Raw genomic sequence first — 22,847 nt, 5'->3', positions numbered from 1 at the left:
CCTCCAAACGCTCCCTGATCCTTATTTAAACTTTTGTCTGGTGTTCTCAAAGATGAGATTGATCGGGTCATAATTTGCACTTTAATCGATTGTGGCACTATTTTGCACTTTATATTATATATCAAATGAATTAAGCATGTTTTAAACGGGGCGCTTCCCTTTTAGTCTTAGTTTTTTGACTGGTTTTATTTGTATTATTTAGTTTTAGCAAATAGAAGATTGATTGGATTATTAATTGCTTTTTAACTTGCTTTGGTACTGTCTTACCCTTTTCTTATTATACATTGAATGAATTTGGTGGGTATTAACATAGTGTTTTATTCAAAGTATAAAGATGGCTCCTATCTGTGCTTATCGAAACGTGATGGAATGTAGCAGATCAAACAATACATATTTTATGAATTATTGTACTTTTATGATCTTATTGTGTAAGGTCAAATAAAGTGAAATTGATTGACTCATCAAGATATACATTTTAGATAACTGTGCTGAACTGACGAGATAAACTATATGAAATGTAAACTTCAATTTTACTTTAGGTTTAAAGGAAAAGAAGAGCAAAGAGAAAAAATCCAAGGACCTTTTAAGATTTAAGGCAAAAAAGAAGAAAAAGAAGAAAAAAAAATCTAAGCCAGGTAACGTCAAATATTCATTGAATGCTTTCTATATTAAAAACACATTATTGATAAGGGGATCCTCATTAATAATAGCTTACATTAGAATGTATCTGTGCAGCTGTGAGGTCCGAGAGCAGGGCTTGAGAAAATCACTCACCTGCTCACAACTTTGACTTATTTTTGGGTCGCGCATATCCTAGTTTTGTGCCCCTAGTCCAGCTTGGCAAATGCAATCCGAACCAGGTTGAGGACTCTGCTCCCACCCACCCAAAGAAAATGCATGTTAGAATCCTTTGCCTTTGTATGACTGTTGAAGCAAAGTCTGCTCCTCAAACAGAGAGGCTTGCACTTCTTCCTTCATATTTAGGTGTCGTTCGATTCAGTTACTTGCGAGCCATTTTGTTTACTAAAAAGGGGCTTGGAGCCAGCCCACTGCTAACGATTCTTTGGCTTCATTCTCACTCTTAATTGCTGCCTCCTGATTGGTCAGCGCATGCCAGTTTTACTTCCTCATCTTTCGTTTCTCCCTTCTTCAGAGCATAGTCGAAGTACTGATTGCTTCATTTTGATTAGAGTTGTTGCTTTTTTTTAAGTGTGCACTGATTTCATTCTGCTTTTCTCTGTGCTGCACACATTGCTGTTAATTTAATGCGCCATTGCTTTTTTATAAGTGTGCACTAATTTCATTCTGACTTTACTATGCTGTACATGTAAATTCATCTGATAGTGATTTCATGGAAGTCGTGTTGCTTGTTCCCAGGTCCCGGGTTGTATTGTTTCTGACGTGGTACCACAGATTTACCTTACCTGAGAAGATATTTATATTTATCTGGAAACTCTTAATATAAGAATGGTCCAATTAGAACATGGATGCTGCTCTTGTTTGGAAAAGGCTGTTTACTATTCGTTTCTCCACACCACTCTCAGCACTGCTGACAACTGGATCCATCCCCTTTAGCCCCAGTTGGTGCGATGTGTGCCTCCTTCACCACTAGCCCTTTGCCAGTCGAAAATTTATTTGGAAACAAATGATTTCTCGACGAAACTTAGTGCATGCGAACAAGCCCCTATATTGGATCATATGTACTAGATGTTTTCCATATATTGTAGGTCGAGATAATTTGTATTGTGTTATAATTGCATTGATATCACACTTACAAGACTTGATGAGACTTTAAAGGCTATAGCAATTCGCAAGCAACTCTGGCAACTTTCAGATCTGGCGGATTACCAATCAAGGTCAGTATTTGATTAAGACAGCACTAAGTAACCGGCATGGTTTCAACAGGACCGTCAGCGACTCCTTGCTTTCTAGCTTGTAGCATATTGCATTCTGGGACCTGTCGTTTTTTTTCTTGCCTTTGTTAATATTTACTCAAAAATACCAGCATTTGAAGTGCTTTTGGCTGAAAAGCCTCCCACTCATTGTTGCTTTCCCTGTCCCTCCCTCTTACCTGTTGTTGCTTCCCCATCCCACCTACACCCCTGCGCAACAAAACACTGAAAAAGCTCCATAGCTCTTGTATATATGACTGCTATTTAGCTTTATCCATGAGATTTTTAACCATGTTGTACAGCAGGACAGCTGGTGTGCAGAATGGCTGAAAGTTAGCTTAAAAAGAAGTGCTATGATGCTGTCAGCATTTCTGTCATTTTTTTTTATAACTTGCAGCCATCCTGCGGTTTGACATTGCTACTAAAAACAATTTGACAAAGCCAATAGATCTTGCATAGGCGAGGTATGTTGGCTTTACCAATGCTTGTTACAAGCGGGTACTCAGTCCTCCTTTATGTATGTAGTAGCATGGGCCCTCTAATCATGCCTGAACGTACTGAAAACCTAGAATCAGACATTAGCCTCACGGTACCTGTGACTGGAGTCTCCGTCCCAAAACCGAATGTATTCAGCAGTTCCAGCAGGAAAAAACACTTTTACGCCCCTTTTCCCCAGGCACTAGAAGAGTGGTTCTTAACCTTTTGACTTCTGTGGACCACCACTTAATCATTACTGGAACCCGGGGACACACCCCACCCCCCATCCATTGAATCATCATTATTGTAATCTGGGGACTCCCATTGGGTCATTACTGAAAGCTGAGGATGCTAGACTAATTTTCTGTTTTTTATACTGCAAAACAATGCACACAAAAAACAGAAGCAAGCATTCATCAAACAAATACACAAATTATGAAATGTTATTTAATTTACAAATATAAATTTTGTTTTAAAAATGTCTTTTAGTGGGAAAATTAAAGCTTTTCTAAATTCAGATTAGGCCATGCATTATCCATACTATAATCTGATGCACTTGCACTGCTCACATCAATCTGAGGATAGTAACTTAATTTTTAGCCTTCAGTTTAAAATAATTGAACATTTATAGAACGTTTTAAAATGTTAAGCTTTACATTTTGGTTATTTATATACACTCTATTAATATGTTTACATTTTTTCATTTCATAAGTAGTCGCTGACCCCCTGAGTAGGCTTTGCGGACCCACAGGGGTGCCCAGACCACAGGTTAAGGACCACTGCTCTAGATCATAGAGAATGAGCGCTTTTAACCACTCTCTCTACCCGTCTCCGTTTTGTCAATTCAGTTTCAATACATCATACAATTTCCTAATAAAATCATAAAGACAATGTTACATTTTTAAAATCTTAAAACACAAAATAAAAGCAATTCATGAATCAGTTGATTTCTTTTAAACTGTACCAAAGCCCTATAAAGGAACAATGTACATTTTTCTTTATAACTTAGAATACAGCCCACAAAAAACTTGGCATGCTGCAACAAATCTCCATGGTAGATGGTGAATGTAAATAAAGATACGCAGGACGAAATTGTGTAAAATTAAGTGGTCTTAAAATAGGTAAAATGTAGCATTTTCTCAAGTTACTATACAATTTGCAAAAGAAGACTACATGCATAGTACCCTGTGCCATCAGGCAATCACGAGCAGTTTATTTTTACAGACCAATCATTCATTTCAGGGAAGCTAATTTAATACAAATTTAAAATAGGGTTGCATTTCATAGGTGGTTAAAATAAGTAGATTTTTTAAAACACTAAACTTTAAAATTTCAGTGGTTAATCTAAGGTTCTCGAGATGCACCATACATTCATTTTTCCAATCTTTTCTATTAATGTATTCGGGCTTCTCATAATAATCAGGATGCGTCTGGTCACAAAAGAAGCATTGAGCATATGTCATCCAGGGTATATGTGAAGATGGGCTCGCCTTGAGGCAATCCCCGATCATGGCACGATTTAAGCCAGTATATTCTGATGACCAGATTTTATGCCATAATAAAATGGGCTACAACATTATTAAATTTGTAAGGAACGGAACCCCCAATTCCGCATGACTAACGTGTACAGAGGCACTCCTTGGGGTGGCAAGAAGGTACCTTAAAAATCCATTTTCCACTGTCTGCATTGCCATATATTTGGTGTGTCCCCAAACTCCCGCCCTATATAAGGCCACGCTCAAATATTAATTTGTAGATCTTTATCATTTCGTTTCAGGGGGTTCGTGCTCTAACTTCTGGCAAAGTTTCATAAGGCCATACATGCTCTATTAAATTGTAGCTTCCTGGTAAAAATAGCTTGAATCCATGAGCCTTCTTCATCAAATAATATGCCTAAATATAAAAAGTGTTTGTAAAACCAATATTTGTATCCTTAATTTTTATATCCCGACAGGTTGTTGTTCTCTAACCACATTTTATAGTAAATGTTTAAGATTGGTTGACTAACAGACCAAAGCCATGCATATACTCTTTTGTAAGAAAGGGAATTCGAGCCATAAGAACGGCATCATCAGCATAAAGGAGGGCGAGGACAGGATGGTGTCCCACCTGTGGAAGATCTTTACATTGGTTGGCTAGGACGTCACCTACACTATTTATATAAAATGAGAAAAGAAAAGATGCAGCCCTGTCTTACCCTTCACTGTATGCTGAAGAATTGTGTACATTCTCCCCTTGTTCCATATCGAACTCTGGCTCTGCATCCTTTATGCAACTCTCTTATAAAGCTGATAATTGATGCCTCCACCTCCAAGTCACTCATGATTACCCACAACTTAGCATGAATAATGCAGTCGAAGGCCGATGACAAATCAACAAAGGCCAGGTAAATGTTCTGCTCTTTGATCTTGGTATACTTTCCATTTAGCCTGGTAAGGTTTGAGCCATGCTCTAATGTCCCAATCCTGCGTCTAAACCCATTTTGCAAGTCTGACAAAATATTGTGAGATTTCACCCAATCCTGTAACCTTTTTCTAGATAATATGACCTGCTGTCTTTCCTAGGAAATCAAGAAGGGAGAACGGTCTATAACACGCAGGGTTAAGACTGTCTACCTTTTTATAAATCGGGACGATGGGTGATTCTGCCCACGTGGGTAAAAAAACTGTATTGCAACGTGCCTCAGTACCAAAGTCAGGCAGGCACACCATAAAGGAGTATTACATTTATAAAAATCCACTGGAATAGCATGAGGGCCAGGAGCTTTCCCGCCCCTTGCATGCATTTATTGCTCTGTTGACTTCCTTCAAGCTAAAAGCAGTAATGATAGAGACTTGGGAGGTGACATTAATATTATTAGTGTAGGTTTCATAGTCCTTCTCTGATATACCTGTGGGGAAGGAATAGATACCAGAAAAATATGTAATCCATTCATCTTCCAAGACCGCAACCTCAATCCTAGGGCATTCCTCAGCTCTCAATGGGGAGGAATTAATTACCCACCAGAACACGTTATTGTCGTTAGTGCTTGCCTCATGCAAGGTTTCCAAGGCTTTCTCCCGCAACCACAATTTCCTTTGTTTCCCCACCCGTTTGTAGTCAATTCTGCATGCCTGAACCTCAGATTTGCATCTAAGTTTTATGTAATGCCTCTCTTATGGACCTTAGAACATTCAGAGACGAACCATCCTTTTCTCACTTGTCTGTTTTTCTCTGGCAATGGAAAGGCTCTCTTTTACCCCTTGTGTAATCGTTAAAAAAAAACCTTAATAGCACTTGGATTCATTGTTTTGTCTAAGCAGATCTCAATAGCTATTTTTTTTAAAACCCTCAGGCACAACCTGTGACCAACGTAGGGTATGTCCACTTACAGTAGCCAATTCAATATCTTCAGCCAGAGTGGTGATTGACTCCACTGCCGGTTAAAAAATAGAGCAAAGGAGAGTTGAATACTCTGAGGAAAATGGTCACTTAGTGATATAGAATGTATATCAAAATTAAACGCATGTACAGCTTAATTATTAGACAGTAAAATAAAATCAATAATACTGTGAGCAATTCTCCCATTAAAGGCACTCTTAAATGGAACATAGGGAGAAGAGGTTTCATCAGAGAAGGCCAAATCAAATTTATATATTACTTCATTCAACTTATCCCCTCCTTGATTGTGGTTAAACTGGGATTGGCAGACATTTTCTAGGTTGGTCAATCCACATGTTTTTTCAGAAGACATATTGCACAATCGTGTATTAAAAAAATCACCCCCCACCCCAATAAAAGGATCAGATTCATGCTGTTAGTTGTGTCAAGGCTCTCCAAATCATTATCCAGTTTTCTTAAGGTATCGGTTATTTCTCGCATGGTACTGTTATTATGAAAGTTAATCACTGTGATCCTGAAGCTTCACAAATTATTTGACAATTGGAATTAAATGACACCATACCTATTTTGGTAAATGGCAGGTTATTGGAAACGTAGATACATAGCCCACCCTTTGATCTACCGTAGTTTGAAGGAGTAGCTTGAATTTTGTATGTTCCGAACCCATTTATGTGTATCGGGTCCATAAGCCAGGTCTCTTGTAAGCAGAGGATGTGGACGCTCCCTACAAATTCTAACCATTCTGTGGTATTAATCTTATTCTGGAGGCCTGCCACATTCCAAAACATACACCCAGTAAAAGCTCCAGGGGACTCCCTGACTGGATGTGAGCCGGAGCGACCGAGATAACACTATTATTTAAATGTAGGTGATTTGAAGTGGCAGTATTCTTGGCACACTCAGTGGCTGTGTGAAGTTACCAGTATCAGGACTATCTGAGGTAAGTTGGGTATTTGCCTCTCCCTCGATGTCCACACACTGCTCCCCAATAAGTCAATCTAACCTATCTAGGTTTGATAGGGCCTGAAAGTGATTATAAGTTGGAATAGCATAGTTAGGGTTAGTCTGCTGTCTCAAAATAATTTGTACCTCGGGTTTAATCAAGTCAGGTATATTAATAGGTTGATAGAAATAACCTAAAGGAAGAGACGAGATAGTGTTTGGAGACACATCTGTGACCCTAGTCCTGCACAAGACAGATTGCACCAGCCGTGGGTTTTTAACAGACAACATGATGACATCAACTGTCAGTTTTCTGAGCCTTACCCACCCATTTAACTCTCCTTACCATCTTTATCTTCAAAAAGGCCTGTTTGAGCGCATAGCAGGTTTAAGGACTTATTTGTCAGCGATGTCAATGTTTCCTTACTTTGTGGGTGGGGGAACATTTGCCAGAACAATTATGTTCGGTGTTGCAGCCGGGGGAAGATCCAGAAAGTGGGTTATCTGGGTCAGGGGGCTCTACGAGATGGTCATCAGCAACGGGAGTGGTTATGGCTTGACAACAATTTCCTCTCCATTAGCCATATCGGGGCCCATAGCCTCTCTGGAGGTTTGAGTGCGTATGTAGTTAAGCGGCCCCTGAGTGCTTCCTGTAAATGTATTCTTATTGGGTGCAGCCTTGGTCAAAGACTCATGTAGGGGTAGGCCGGTAGTTGAAAATTGAATATTATTTAGTGTCCGCCCTATTCCTTAGGTGTTCTGCACATCTAAGCAGTTAGTGGAGTTACTTTTGACTTGATTTAGGCAAGTGTTTAAAGAGTCCAATGTTTGTTTTACATATTCTTGAGATTTAACTGTCTCACATAATAAATCTAATTTTAAGTTGTTGGTTTCAGAGAAATCCTGAGTAGCATAATTCATTTCAGCATTTGCAAGTACTGGTTGATGTGGAATTTTGCTGGCAGGATTTATGCTCTTATTCCGGGTTACCTCCTTATTCAAATCACTAGTTAAAGGGCGTTGCTGAGGCTTTTAAATACATTTAGATGGAGGTGGGGAATCAGTTTTAGATGAAGAAATCAAATCCAAAATGTGTTGTAGGCACCTGTTATTCCCCTTATCATTCACTAGGCCTATAGCTTCACCACTACTTGAAGGATTATCTGGGTCATTAAAAAGAAAATCAGTTAATTACGTGGAAGCCCTATGCGATCTCCAAGTTAACAGAGTTTCATCTACGCAAAAGATTTGCTTATCATTTGCTCCCATAGCTCCTGAAATATATTTCAGTGAACATGACTGTCTTTAACCTGGAGACTGGTTCTTGCTAACAGCATGATTTTTCCTCTTACCCGCACTCAGAAGAGTAGAAAGCTAAGAGCTGCCTGAAGGACGAGGGCAATCAGTAACAAAGCAAAACAATAACTCCATCCCCCTTAACTCCTCAACTTAGTCACACAGTCCTCTAAGGTACCGGTAGCGGCTGGATTTTTATTCCCTGGATCTTAATTAAAAGATATCCCCACCCTCCTCTTCAATGAGTCCATAAAGATTCGCGCATGTTCATGAAAGATCGACTCTGGTTATTTTGCTTTCGCACCTCCTCAGTTTGTCAGCTATCAATATCTCAATGGGCTCAGATCCAACTAGGGCCGCTGATCTTGGTAGTCAGACAGTCCCAAACAAACGGTGCCTAGAGATAACATTCAGTACAGAAAGAAGAGTACATTTTTCAGGAGGAAAGTAGCTGTTAGAGGGCAGGCTCAGCCCAGCCTTGCCAAGCCGCAGATGGGCGTAGACGGGCTTGCTCTTGGCCCGTTCTTTGCCCAGGCAACTTCCACATGGAGGGGCTCGATGTGCGCTTCTACAGCACGTCGTCCGACTGGCTCGGCCCACACAAAAGCTGTACTCTGGGGGACGAAGTCTCACCTCAGATGAGTCTGTGGCAAAATCAAGGCCCCATCTGCTGCTCTAGTCTTCCCAAATTCACTCCTTTCTAAGTCAAGCACATTTTCAATTACTTCTGTAAATCCAGGGCTTGCAGCGCTAGCGCATGTCAGGTTATGGGTAAATGCTGCTGCTTTGCCGGTATGTAATAAAAGTGTTTTATGAGGCACTCAGCAAATGTTTACTGTTGGGCCCTTGGGACAGGAGCTAAAGGAATGCACTGGCTGTGAGCACACTGGCCCGCTCTTCCCTGTACCTGTACTTCGGCTAGAACAACAGGGGTGCCGATGTCCTGGTTCGTCGAGTTTTGTTTATGGTGGGTTAATATGCTAACCTAATGACTTCATTTGCTCGGTCAGCTGACCATGATATAACAAGCATTTGCAATGCAATAGGCCTCGCATTCACACGATTTTGAGCTGTTGGCATTGTAAATGACCATGCCTTCTATTTATGTTTTGGGTTTTAAAACATATATACAAGGCATTGTTATTTCCAATACTAATAGCTTAAAATAGTCCAGTTTGATAACTGCATTGGGGCCGGTGGACACCTGTACCTAGCGCTGGGACACCGCTAATGAGGTCACTGCACTGATTAGAGGCATGATCCTTTTTCTACTTACAGCTGCATTAGCCTCCCCATAACTTTAGACCAAAGTAATCTCTCATCAAATTCATACAGTACGTACTTCCCCCATCCAACCGGCTCCTCTAACTTACTTTCCGGTCACTGGCTCTTACCTAGTTCTGGACGGTTGGTTCGCTGCACATCCTCCTGTTGCTGATTAACTATCTTTCCCGAGCATGAGTATAGTGTTGCTGATCGGCGTGCACTGGATTCCGAAAACGTGGCACTTACGTGACTTGCTAACAGATGGCCTCAAAAAGCACAACATGGTGATGGAGACCTGAGTGAGAGAGAAATCCATTGCTTCTAGCTGCAAATTTTTCACTTCGGTAACTGTGCTGTCAGAATCTCTCCACTGGTCAAACAGTTCCTGATGCAAATTAGAGTTCCCAATGGCAAGGGTGTCTGTTGGTCAAGCACTAGAGGGGGGTCATCTGGAGGGGCGATGACGCGCATGGCTGCTACAGTGTACCCTGTTTTGAAACAAACTTGTGTTAGGTGAGACAAATAAACAGATATTTCAGTTCATGCTTTTTCAGGTGCACTCTCTGACACCTGTGTCTAGTTAGTGGCACAATGATGTTCATCCTTCTCCCTGGCACTATCTGATGTGGGGTCAGATTTGGGTGTGACCCTGGGGTGTTTCACGAGGTGAACAGTGCTAGTGGGAGACTGTACAACTATTTATTTTCCAATGTTACACACAGTTTACTTATTTTGTGTTTTAAGAGGTCATTGAAGCATTTTAAACTTTCATATATATTGGAAGTTGGCCATAGACACCCACATATAAACCAGGGTTGCCATCCTAAAGAAGGAAGAGTGCGTGTAGGTGGCTGGTGAGTCTGACGCAAGGCTGCCATTTAGTATGCGCAGGCCTAGTTGGTGTAAGGAAGCCGCTAAGGCTTTACCTTGATTGTCACACCTTTGGTACTGCATTTTGATCAGCGGTATAGGCCAGTTTTCATCATCATCAAGGTCTAAGAAAGTGTTCTGTTCTGCACACATTAAATTAACATTGATGTCACCCAAAATGACCCACGTATCATCTGGGTATGATGCTGTTAAGTTCCTCAATATTGGGAGCAGTGGTGTTGATGTTGCTTCTCTTCTTGTCTCGGCAGGGTGAGGGTAAATGCACCCTATAAAAGAGAGAGCCTTGGCCTTGCTCTCCCGCTATTGACCAAGGATATTGTTGGGATAATATAATCCTCATTCTCTGTGTGAAGCACATTTTTCATTGCTATCAGCTTTTTTTCACGTAGATCGACACTCAGTGGGAGGCATGGCCCCCTGCCTGTGAGGCAGTAACTGAAGCTTCATTAGTTGTAAAGTCGTGCCAAGGGGATGAGCAGAGTGCCCTAATTTCTTGAAGTGCAAGGATGTCATGTCTCCTCAGCTCTTTGATGGCACCATTCTGTTTTTTAGAGTGAGTAAGCCTCATATATTCCAAGAGCTAAGGGTGGTCCTCATTATCAGAGCTTTGTTATTTGGGCTCCATGTGCTAGAATCAGAATTTAGGGCATTTGTTAGCCATGCCCTGTCCATCATTTTTTTTTCTTCGTGTTGTGCAATGGCGGCCATCCCATCTTTTATTTGTCATTATCATCTCCCCTTCTGGGCTCCCTGGGTCGATTTCACATTTTAGTGCCCCTTAGTACGGAGTCAGTAGTATTCCTTTGTCTATTTTGGACCTCCATGCTCTGGCCTATTACTTTGTTGGTCATTACCTCCATCTCCATAAGAAAGGTGGGATATTTAGGTACTGTGGGCTTAACACTTTTATACCCAATTTTTCAAACTGCCATTTGTTCCTCCTCAGGACATTCACTCGCATGGGGGTAGTAAAGATGATTTCAGGGCATTCATTTATCTCTCCAATCTCTGGTGGGAGGTAGGCCACGCCGTAAATATTGGGGGGGGGGATAATTTCTTCCACGCCTATTATGTTGGCACAGGGCTTCACAATGTTCCCTCTATTGAGGACATCCCACTTTCCTCGTGAAGCATATTCTGGGTAGAGTGCAATTTTATGGTCTAGGTCAACTTTGGTAGCCGTGCCATGGCTTTTCACCTCATCCTTGTCATTTTCTGGGCTGGCGATCTTCTTTGTGTTGCCCTCTCGCCTATTCCATTCTAGTTATTTTTTCCCTTATGATTCTGGGCTTGTACTTTTGGGTGTCCACATGGTTGCATAGATATCAAGAAATTAGCTGCATCTCCTGTCAAGTTGCCATGTTCTTCTGATTTTCTTTCTTGTGCCATATGTCGGCTGTAGGTTTCAACTGCTCCTTCTGAATCTGTGGGCTTTGATATTGTTTGCGTCCATACTGAGGACCTGTCTGGGGCTATTGATCTATTGTCATTCAATTGGGTTGGGGAGCGGGGGATCCATTTGTGAGGATAGCTCTAGTTCTGCTGCAGTTTCCTGAGTTGATGCATCTTTTATGGTGCTTTCCACATCATCACGGGATGTTTCCTTTTGACTTTGATTTGTATCCCCGTTGGTTTTTATGTTGGGCGGGTTGATTATTTCCTTGGGCTCTAGTCTATCTGGCTGAAACCAAAGCAGAAGGTTAGATCTTCTAGTTTGGTTGCATTAATTCAATTTTTTCAGTCTTTTCTTATTTTTCCTAGACAGGGGGGCTCCCGCATCATCAGGTGTGTGGGGGTTGCTGCTTGGGTGTCTAGATTACAGTGTTGTGATCTTATGCTCTGAGTCCCGCTAATGCTGGATGCTGCCGATAATGGTTGGGTCTGCGTTTAGTGGGGTTATGCTCCATTGGCGCGTTTATCGCCCCCCTGGTTTCCGGTGACACATCCACTGGGATTGGTTCTACTACTGAAATTAGAGCACTTTCTCGGGAGCGTACTGTTCCTTGAACTTGACGGCCTTGCTGTTGGGTCTGAGCGCTTATGGTGTCTGGAGCCATAGTTTCCCTTTTCAGATCCTCAATCAAGTCATAGTTTCTAGTATGATTGACAACTTTTCTAATAGAGGTCCACATGTGCACGGATCTTGCTTTAGCTCCATTTGTACTGAGTCCTGAGCTATGACAATTAAGTTATTCAGGAGACCCAATTTACAGTCAATTCTTGCGATTAAGGTGGCGATGCTCTGCAGGATAGAGATTTGTACTTCTGGTTAATCTGCATGCAGCAGTGCTGCTTTGTCCAAGGTATCCTATGTTTTATTAATATTTGCCAGCACCTCTGGATGCGACAGTATAACGGACTTCTCTTCCTTTAAATCTGTGGGCAGGTCTGGCTCTTGTTGAAGGATGAAACATGAGCTATAAAAACTTGAGCATCAGCTCGGCAGTGAACACCTTTCACGTTGTTGATCGCCTTGTTGATCTACACAAATAGCCTTTAAGCGGAGAGCCTCCTTGAGGTTCTCTGCGGGGTTCCGTGACTTGGACAAGACTCCTAATGGCACCAGACCCCCCTCTCGCACCAAGTCATCTCCCCTTTCTGTGTCTTTTGGTGGCCTGGGGACAGTTTGGTCTTCTCGACCCCCACAGGCTACCCTATACCATACAGTCATCTTTACCTCTTTGGCATCTCCGTGACCTATCTTCCCCTTTTGCTGAACAGGGGATATTACTGCTGAGCTTGACTGGGGATGTTGAGGTGGTGCCTTGGCTTCTTCGTTTCTGGTGACATGGGCCCGTCTCGCAAAGGGGCTCATTAATGCATCAGCTAGTGGTGCCTTTGATTTCCCCCACAATTACAACCTTCGGACTGTATCACTCTGCCGGTTGGTTGACCGGGGGTTTCCTTAGTGGGCTCTTCACTCTCACTTCTAGATGCTGGCATCGTAATGGGAAGCAGTCCCTTACATGGTAGACTCTTTGTAGCCCATGAGTAACTGGGGTTATGGGGAGTTGATGTCATTGTTAAGTTTGGAGCGGGATTCAATATTTGCCCTCCCTCCAGGCACACCAAGTGGGCCTGCCATTTTGCCTTTTTATGTTTTTCGTTTGTTTGCTCTATGCAAGGTGTTGCTTGGATAAACATGCTTGTATCGACCTTGGCGTTTAGCGTGAAGTACCCTCTAATATCATTCCTGCTCACTCCTGGGGTGCAGCCGTCCTCTTTTTGCTCCTGGAGGGTGTCTCCATTAATGAGTCCAGGCTGTGGTATTTTTCAATACTGGATGCTTTTCCAGGTCCCCCCTTGGCTGTGGTATAGTGGCTTGTCCTTTTGCCTTTTAGCTGTTTCATGCGTGCTTTCAATTGGGTGGGCATGAAGCTTTGTGTCCTCATTCTTGCCGTGGCTCTCTGTCACTTAAGTGCGCTTATGTACACTAGTGCGAACTGGAATGGCAGTTTTCTGGTAGTCTGTGGAGATGAGCAGCTAGGAGCATCTAAGGGAGGCTATTGGAGGCTTTACTCAAAGCGATTTATGCTTTATAGTGTTACCTTTCGAATCCATTCTGGCACCAATAATGCAAATTGTCATTAAAAGACTGGACACAATAATACAAATCACACACTATAAGTGTGGGGAATTCAGGATCTGTATGTTCTAGTGCAAGAAGTAAGGCTTTTAGTTGAGCCAACTGCGCAGTGCAGTCCCCTATGGACTGTCTGCAATTTGTTTGTGGTTGGAGTTTAACCTCCAACAGCACATCAAGAATGGTGGCCACGCCGCTGAACATTGGTGTTTGGTCCCTATGTCAGGTTGGGCTGAACCATCAGTATAAATATATTTATACTGCTCAAGAGGCAAAACCTTGCTGGGCATGGGATAACAATGCTCATTTTGAAGAAATTCTTGTGTCTGCAATGACGGGTCAAAGACTAAGTCTACATCTGTAGATGTTAAGGATGTTGCCCATTGTATCCATCTAGGATAGAGGGCTTTAGAATTTGGAACACTTGCTTTTGTGACCGCCTCTTAGGCTGTAATGGGAGTAACAACAATAATCTGTTTCCCTTTTGCAAGTGGCTTTTATTTAAGTATAGCCCTCTGCACTACAGTCAGTATTTTTTGGAGGAGATTCAAAACACATCTCCGCATTGGAATACAAATGCGATTTATATGCAATCTGCACTGTTTCTCTGTCATTAAAGGTGACACATGTAAAGCCAATGGCACTCACAGCTATACGGATGACCAGGTTTGTAGTATTAACATGCGTATGTAAGTGCCGTCTAGCATGCAAGTCAGATTGTAATGATCTGAATGTGTCTGTATGTTCTGATATTCAGTGTGAACTGGAAAAATCTGATTACATTCATTCATATAATGATTTAATGCACTGTGCATAATCAGGCTTGCAAGTTCTGCCAAGATGAAGGAATCCTAATAAGGATTGCAGTTTCCTAAGAGTGTTTGGTGGTTGCAGCAGAGCACACTTCCCTAAGAAGTGGGGCGCAGCGCTTTTTTCCCCATGGGTAAGTTTGTATCCTGCAAATGGAACAATCAGAAATGCTATATCCGATTTCTTGAAGTTGAACTTGTAGCCAGATTCTGTAAATCCCATCATTATGCGATCTACTCTGGCTAAATGTGCGTTTAACTCCATGTAGATATAATCTACTTAGGACAATGTGTCTGGGTCAATATTATGTAAAATTGACAATGCGGGCAACAAACAGTCCTGGACTGTTGTTATACCCCATGGGGAGTCGGGCAAAGCGATGTTGAAAGCCTAGTGTCGAGAAGGCAGTCCAATCCCTGCTGTCAGGCGCTATGTTTTGGCACAAAAAAAATAGGAAATATCCAAGGTTATTTTTTTAATTTATTTTGGTCTATATTATTTTAGTGCCGTACTATGTGTATTTTGTTTTGCAAATGTACTGTATGACTATTCAAATGTCCTTTTCCCAGCCAACATGATTGTGATATAAAGCTGGGGGTACTGCAAGAGCCCATTCTGCTTCATAGACTTGTTTGACTTCATCGGGGACAAGCGCAGAAAATAACATCTTCACCTTGTGGGGATGTTTGTACAAACTCTGGGGGCCTTTTGACCTCCGCTAAGAGAATGTCCTATGATAATGTTAAAGTTTCCCAGAATATTACCCAAATGGTGCGTTGTATTATCTGTCAATATGTAAATCAATCAATCAGGGAATTTTAAGCGCGCTGCTCACCCGTGAGGGTCTCAACTGAGGAGGGTGTCCGCAGATCTGTTTAGCAGCAGAGCCAGGTCTTGAGGGTCTTCCTGAAGGTGTTCAGGGAGGGGGCGCTTCTTATGTCTGCCGGTAGCTCGTTCCAGGTCTTGGCTGCAATGTGAGAGAAGGATGTTCCGCCTGCTCTGGCTCTGTGGATGCACGGGTTTCGGCCAGTGCGAGGTTGGAAGATTGGAGGTTTCTTTTGGGTACGTGGAAGTTGATTCTGTCATTGAGGTATTTGGGTCCATTGTTGTGTAGGCATTTGTAGGCATGAGTGAGGATTTTGAAAGTGATTCTTCTCCACAGGGAGCCAGTGGAGACTTCGTAGGTGTTGACTGATGTGTTCGTGTCGGGGGATGCCGAGGACGAGTCTGGCAGCGGTGTTCTGTATTGTCTGGAGTTTGCAGGGTAGGGACTTTTTATAATTCTTTTTATTAACATACATCGTTATAACATACACAGTGCAGAGGAAGGAACAAGGTACATTACAATCTGCAAGATCAATAACAAACAATCTGCAGCAGAAAGCCATGTAGATTAATTATGGGAAGGGGGAGTCATCTTGGTCAATATGAAGCGGAGGGTTGCAAATATGTCCTCTATAGGAGTTCCAAAGGTCCCAGATCTTGGACCACTTTTTAGGGCAACCACGGGATGTGTAGACTGTTTTTTCCCTAAACATACACCAGTCTAGGTCTTCTTTCCTGGCGTTTTCTTTGGGTGTCTGTGACGCTCCCCATAATCGTGCTATATTACGCTTTGCCAGCGTGAACCATAGAGTGCCCATTGTGTGTAATGCCTGTTTAAGTCAGTGGGCTCCCAGATGTTTAGTAGGCATCTTCTTGCTTCTGGGAGTATAGTGGTTTCGAGTACGTCACTTAGCACTAGGATCCTATGCCAATATAGTTGTATGTATTCGCACTCCCACACTATATGTAAGAAAGTTCCCACCTGCCCACAGCCCCTTCTGCAATCACCTCTGTCAGCTCTTCCCATTTGGACTAGCGTGGGCCCAGTGATATAAATCCTATGTAGAATTTTCAGTTGGATCAGCCTTAATCTGGCCGAAATTGCCACCACCCTTGGCGAGGATACCGCCTCCTTCCAATCTTCATCATCTAATTCAATACCATCCCCTACCCATGCCTCACGTAACTTCCTCAGTGGGTCCTTCATATTGTTGATTCGTTTTTTGTAGGTCAGTGAGATTGCTTTTTCTGGTCGGTGCCCGTCTAACAGCCTATCTTCTGGGGGAGAGGGTTCGTGTGGGAAGGAACCCGATGGGAATTGGGATTTCAGTGCGTGGCGTATTTGTGTGTATCTAAAACGTTCTGAGTCAGCCAACTCATGTTGCTGTTGCAAAGTAATAAATGTCTTCACCTCACCTTTGTCCCACATATCCCCGATTTGTGAGATTCCGATAAGGTCCCATGTTGCAAATCCCTTTGATTTCCACAAGCTACCCAGTTGTTCAGAGTTCCATAAAGGATTTGCCAGAGTGAGTTTCCGAGTCCAGCCCAGAGTTCTATTGACCTCGTGCCAGACTCGGACCGAGTGTTCTGTTGGTCCAGTCAGGGGGTACCATTTGGGTTTGGAGTATAGCGCCCTATTGTCGTTCCTGCCCGGTAGTGTCTACTGATCCATAGCATAGCCGGGATCATCAATCCGACCGTATGTTCCTTGGTTAATGGCTGCGATGTGTGCTGCCCATCGTACCAATGAAGAGTAGAGACTTGTTGATGCCGGTGTAGAGTGCGTTTCCATAGTCCAGTCTGCTGGTGATGAGTGCGTGGGTGACTGTCAGCCTTGACTCTGGGGGGATCCACTTGAAGGTCTTGAGGAGGATGCACAGGGTGTTGATGCAGCTGGAGGTGACGACGTTGACCTGTCGGTTCATGGTACGATGCAGAGGTTCTTGGCGTGGTCTGAGGGGGTAGGTGGGTTTCCGAGGGCGGTCAGCCACCAGGTGCTGTTCCACGTAGAAGGGGTGGTACCGAGGACGAGGACTTCTGTCTTCTCAGCTTTGAGCTTCAGGCAGCTGTTGGTCATCCAGACTGCGACGTCTTGCATTCATTTTCGGAAGTTGAGTTTGGCAGTGGTGGAGTTTTTCGTGAGGGAGAGGATGAGCTGGGTGTCATCGGTGTAGGATACGATGCTGAGGCCGTGTTATCGAATTATTATTTTTTTTTTTAAACTTATTTTTATTGCCATTTTCACATTTCATACATTGTACATCATTCATATTCTTCAAGTGGTCGTGTCCGATCATACATCCTGTAAGGATACTTAACAACTGTATTGATTGATGATTCGTCACCAGGAAGCATAAACAGTGCATACAGTTATCGTGACGTTCACATCCTACGATCTCGGGTTCCATATATGGCAAAGGAACTGGGGTTTAACATAGGCATAAACTAGGGAATGGATATGGAAGAATATATCCAAATACATTAGTGAGGGAATGTAGCGTCGTGATGGCGAGGTACCTCTGATACTCATGTTTGCCTATCCTAGTCGGTACGCCGTGTTATCGAATGATGAATGTGAGGGGGGCCATGTAGATGTTGAAGAGGGTGGGGCTTAGGGATGAACCCTGTGGGACTCCGCAGGTGATTTTCGTGGGGTCGGAGAGGAAGAGTGGGAGTCTGATCCTTTGGCTTCTTCCGGTGAGGAATGATCGGATACAATCCAGGGCTGTTCCTTGTATGCCTGCATCGTGTAGTCTGGTGACTAGTGTGCGGTGGGAGACGGTGTCGAAGGCCGCTGATAGGTTGAGTAGGATGAGGGCTGCGGAGTGGCCTTTTGTCCAGGAGGGTGCGGATGTCATCTGTTGCGGCGAGTAGGGCAGTCTCTGACCTGTGGTTGCTTCGGAATCTGGATTGGGACGGGTCGTGGACGGCGTTCTCTTCAATGAATCATGTCAGTTTCCTGATAACTGTTTTCTCTGCAACTTTGGCTGCGAAGGGGAGGAGCGAGATGGGCCGATAGCTCTTGGTCGGTGGGGTCAGCTGTGGGCTTCTTGATCTGAGGTCTGACTTCTGTGTGCTTCCAGTCGTCTGGGAAGGTGCCTGTTTTGAAGGTGGTGTTGATGGTGTGTTGTAGTTCGGGTGCGATGGCAGCTGCGACTCTGTGGAAGATGTGAGGGGGTAGGGGTCGGTGGGGTCCCCTGTGTGGATGCTTTTCATGGTCGAGGCGATGTCTTCGGCCGTGATCGGTGTCCAGTGGAGATGGTGGGCTGGCTGTTTTTTCTGGGGGGCTGTCTGTGGCACCTGGTGGATGGTCGATGAAGTTGTCGTAGAGGTTTTTGATCTTGAGGTGGAAATAGGTTCCAATCTTGTCACAGAGGTCTTGGGATGGGGTGATGTATGTGGCTTTGCTGCGTCAGTTGGTGAATTCCCTGAATGACACTGAAAAGTTCCTTGGAGTTGGTGGAGTTGGCCAGGATTTTGTTGTGGATGAAGTTCCTCTTGGTGGCCTTGATCTGGTTGTGGTACTCCGTCTTGGTGTTTCTCCAGTTCCTCTCCAGGTGTCTGCAGGTGCGTCTGGCTTCTTGGAGACCGGTGGTGAACCAGGCGTCTTTCCTGGGGCATTGTCTGTCGGGGTTGCGTAGCGGGGCGAGCTAGTTGGCGCAGTCGGAGATCCAGGTGTGGAGTTCTCTTGCTGCGTCGTTTGCTTCGGGTGCCCAGGTGTGGTTGTCTCTGGTGAGGGTGGAGTTGAGTTGCTCGTCGGTAACCTTGCTCCAGTTTCTTCGTGGTGGGCGTGGGGCTGGTTTGGGTGCCTTGGGTTTGTTGATGGCGAAGTGGTGGTCGGTCCATGGCGGCTGCGTTGTGTGGCTGAATTGGATGCGGTTTCCTGCCGCGAAGATGGGGTCGAGGGTGTGTCCTGCTCTGTGGGTCGGTGTGTTGACGAGTTTATTAAGTCCGATGCTGGCTAGGTTGTCACGAAGGATAATGGAGTTTGGGTCGCTGGGGTTGTCGAGGTGGAAGTTCGGGTCTCCAATGAGTATGTAGTTTTCTGAGGCGATGGCGTGGGGTGCGATGAAGTCAGTGATGGTGGTGGCGAAGGGTGTTCGGGCCGGGGGGCTGTAGACGAGGGTTCCTCGGAGTGTGGCCTTGGGGGTGGTCTGGATCTGGAAGTGCAGGTGTTTGGCGGATGGGAAGGTTTCGCTGGAGGTGGTGAGGCGGAGGGTGCTCTTGTGGGCGATGGCGAGGCCCCTCCTGGGTGGTTGGGGCAGTCTTTCCTCTGGGATGACAGAGCTGATGTCGGGGGCGGAGGATGCGTAGGTCCAGGTCTCTGTGAAGAAAGCGATGAGAGTCGGGTAGGTTCCAGATTTCTATGGCATGTTTGTGTACAGAGCGTACATTGAGGAGGATGCATTTTAGGGTGTTGCTGGTGCTGGCATCGGCGGTGTTGGAGGCCGGGGTGGCGGTGAGGGTCTGGTGGCAGTGGAGGCAGGAGACCTGGCCGTGGGTCGTGTTCGGCGAGGCCGGTTAGCATTCTCTAAGTCTTCCTGGGTTGAGTGCGAGGAGGGTGGTGGTGTCGTAGCGATGGGTAGTGGAAGGTCCAGGGGATGGACCGTGCAGCGGCCGCCATTAAGTAGGGGAGGTGGGAGGGAGGAGAGGCTGGGAGGCGGGAGCGGGGGAATTCCGGGGTGGGGGGGGGTAACAGCAGCGAAAGGCTAAAGGAACAGGCAGGCACGAGAAAATAAAAACAGTGGTGGAATTGGAGTATGACACAGATGAGCACAACAACAGTGGCACAACAGGGAAAAATTAAGAAGAAAAAACTGCTGAGAAAGGTTACGGTGGTTGCAGGCAGTCTGGTCCCAGTTGGAGCGGGCAGCAGGCGCAGGAGCAGACAGCAGCCTGGATGTCGGAGTCTGGAGGCAAGAGACGGCACCGCAGAGCTGCGGGGAGAGAGTGGCCCTAGGCGGCGGTCTGGGGTTTCAACTGTAATGTTTTGATCAGTTGCCTTCCCTGCCAGAAACTCCTGGAGATTCCAGCGAACTAGAGTGACCTCTGCCGTGCTGTCGAGGAGCGTCGCCGCCCAACTCCTGCTCGGAAGGAGGGTTCTCAGTGTTTGAGGCATGTTTTGTGGAAATAGCCACAACTTTCTTTTCCTGACTTGGGGGCATTACATAGCAGAGGTTTCTCCTCCTTTATTTTTATGTTTGTCGAGCATTAAGTCCTTTTTCGGTTTCACATACTCTGTCTGCGCTCAAGATGCCTCTTCTCTCGTATTGATTTCCATTGAGTCCTGAAAGGAACAAGAAGGACAAGTATCAGAATGCGGATACCTATCAGGTGCTTTCACCTATAGGCTACCAAGCAAATTATAGCATCTGTCAGAGGGCTCTCATGGCAGAGAACCGCCTCGACACCTACCCTTTTCTTTAGGTTTGGATTGGCCCCATAGTTTTTTGTTTTTTTAGCAAACCCCCGTTTCTGCTTGGTAGTCTCTTTGACTGAACTAGGTCTGCAAAGTTGCGGTTTATTGGGTCTGGTTCCCGAATTATTGCGACCTATAGAAGTATATATTTCAGCAATAATTAAAGATATCTCAAGTTCCTGGTTGGCTGGTGCAACCGGCTCGAGCCGCTGGCATATAGCTAAAGATGCTGCTTTGTTTTTAATGATTGACCAAATCATTGATCCCTTCACAAGAAAGTTTACCATTAATTTCATCCCCAAATCTAGGGCAGCAGCTGCCTAGTGTTCATTCTGAATTTGTTTTAACACCTTTGGCAAGACTGACATAGACTGGGTACCATGCGTAATGATATAGACTGCAGCAAAGACTGTGCCTCAAGTGGCTCAGTCACCTATTTGGTGAACCATCCCATGGGTTTGAGCACATAGTCCATATTCTGTGCTTTTCTTGTGGTCCTGATGAGGGGAAACACAGCTTCAATTTGACCAGTTTTTTGGGCTATACAAAAAAGAATTTCCTCACAGTTAGCAGGATTTTTACCCATAATTTAATGAATAATTACAGGACTTATTGTAGGTACTGCAGGCAAATGTGGTTGCCCTGCTAAAGCCTCCCTTGCTGGGTCAGCCATTAAGGTGCACGAAACATGCTGAGTTAAGCGTCTGTATAGTTTAACTCGACCATTATATAATTGCTGTAGCTCATTAACATTGAGGTTTTGTAGATCAGGGTATGGTGTATTATCAGCCAGCGCTGACCCCTTCATTACTAAGGTGACCAGTGTATACATGACTAAGTACATGTATTAGGTAACTTCAAAACCAATTTTGATGTTCCCAATGAGAATGTGGAATTTCTAAGAGCTGATATGCTCTGTACTTTTGTGGTGGTGTAACATCTGTGTAGTCATAACATTTTGTATTAGCATCCACAGCTGGAAAATTGACCCAAGAATAAAATACTTCCAAACAATAATCATAGTGTGCTTCAACCACGAAGATCCTGTCACTCTGCATTGCCAAGGCCATGTAAATTTAAATGTGCAGGGACTGCAGGTCTGTAATTGTCAGCTATTGGTATGGACTGTGGTGCCACCATTATTAAAACAGTAATGGAAACAGAGTGCAAACACTAATTTGGCTAATCCTTTTAAAGGTTCAAGCTTGAACAACCAACAGAGAAAATAAGGTGCTTCCTAAAATACGGTGGAGAATTAATTCCCAACACCACGGATGTCTCCGGATGAGGAGTAGAGTATTATGGGCTCACACAAGTACTACTCAGTAGGCCTATTAAATAAGTACCTGACCAATGTTGGTAGTGCCATGTTGCAGGGATTCTGTTGGTAAAGCAGAACTGTACCTTGGAATGACAGGATGCCAGACTGTCCGGATGGAGTCTCTCTACAACATCAGCATCTGTCGGCTCAAATCCTGGGTAGCTCACAGTGCCTCACCTGAACTCCTAACTTTCCCAGAATATCAGGTGATGATTTTGGCATACCCTTAATAAACAAAAGACGCGAAGAACATTTTCAAAACATTTATTGAAACTATCGTAGTCTTATGAAGCCAATGTGCTGCAAGCAAGTAATTAGCAAGACTATCAGGCTGTATAAAATAAACATCCCCACCTTGGTAAATTATCTGTTTAGGTCTACCCTTACTTTGTGAGCAAAGATGCATAAATGATCTCTGGGATTGGCAGCAGACACCATACCAAATGTATATAGTTAGGTTGCCTGCATCATGAGTTACGACTGTTCACACAAGGCTGCATGTCAGGCTCTGCGGGTGTTTGTTTAAAGACTGGTGTCTCTGCTGTAATTCCTCTCTCTGCCCCCCAATGGGATGAGACACAGTTTATATAATGGAAATAATGTGTTGGAAAGCTGCAGCTGTGCTACTGCGTTATGTCTAAAATGTTAGGAGCTGTTGCTGACTTGAGCAAAGAAAACAGTACACCATATTATGTATTCTCGGCAACCTTGGATGAATTGTGCAGACTAAATCCCGAAAAG

At 44.1% G+C, this 22,847-nt stretch overlaps 1 protein-coding gene across 3 annotated transcripts in view; it reads left to right on the top strand.

Moving 5' to 3' along the window:
- The window catches only part of PHF20 (PHD finger protein 20), a 1,063,788-nt gene that overhangs the window by 804,383 nt on the left and 236,558 nt on the right, over positions 1–22,847 (top strand). For all 3 annotated transcript variants that reach the window (XM_085619024.1, XM_085619022.1, XM_085619023.1), the window contains one exon: positions 540–635. In XM_085619024.1, coding sequence (XP_085475150.1) covers positions 540–635 — 96 coding nt within the window. The remainder of the gene's footprint in view (positions 1–539; positions 636–22,847) is intronic.

The sequence above is a fragment of the Triturus cristatus genome, chromosome 7 (genome assembly GCF_964204655.1).
Source record: "Triturus cristatus chromosome 7, aTriCri1.1, whole genome shotgun sequence".
NCBI classification, from domain to species: domain Eukaryota; kingdom Metazoa; phylum Chordata; class Amphibia; order Caudata; family Salamandridae; genus Triturus; species Triturus cristatus.
This window is presented reverse-complemented; position numbering and strand designations above follow the sequence as displayed.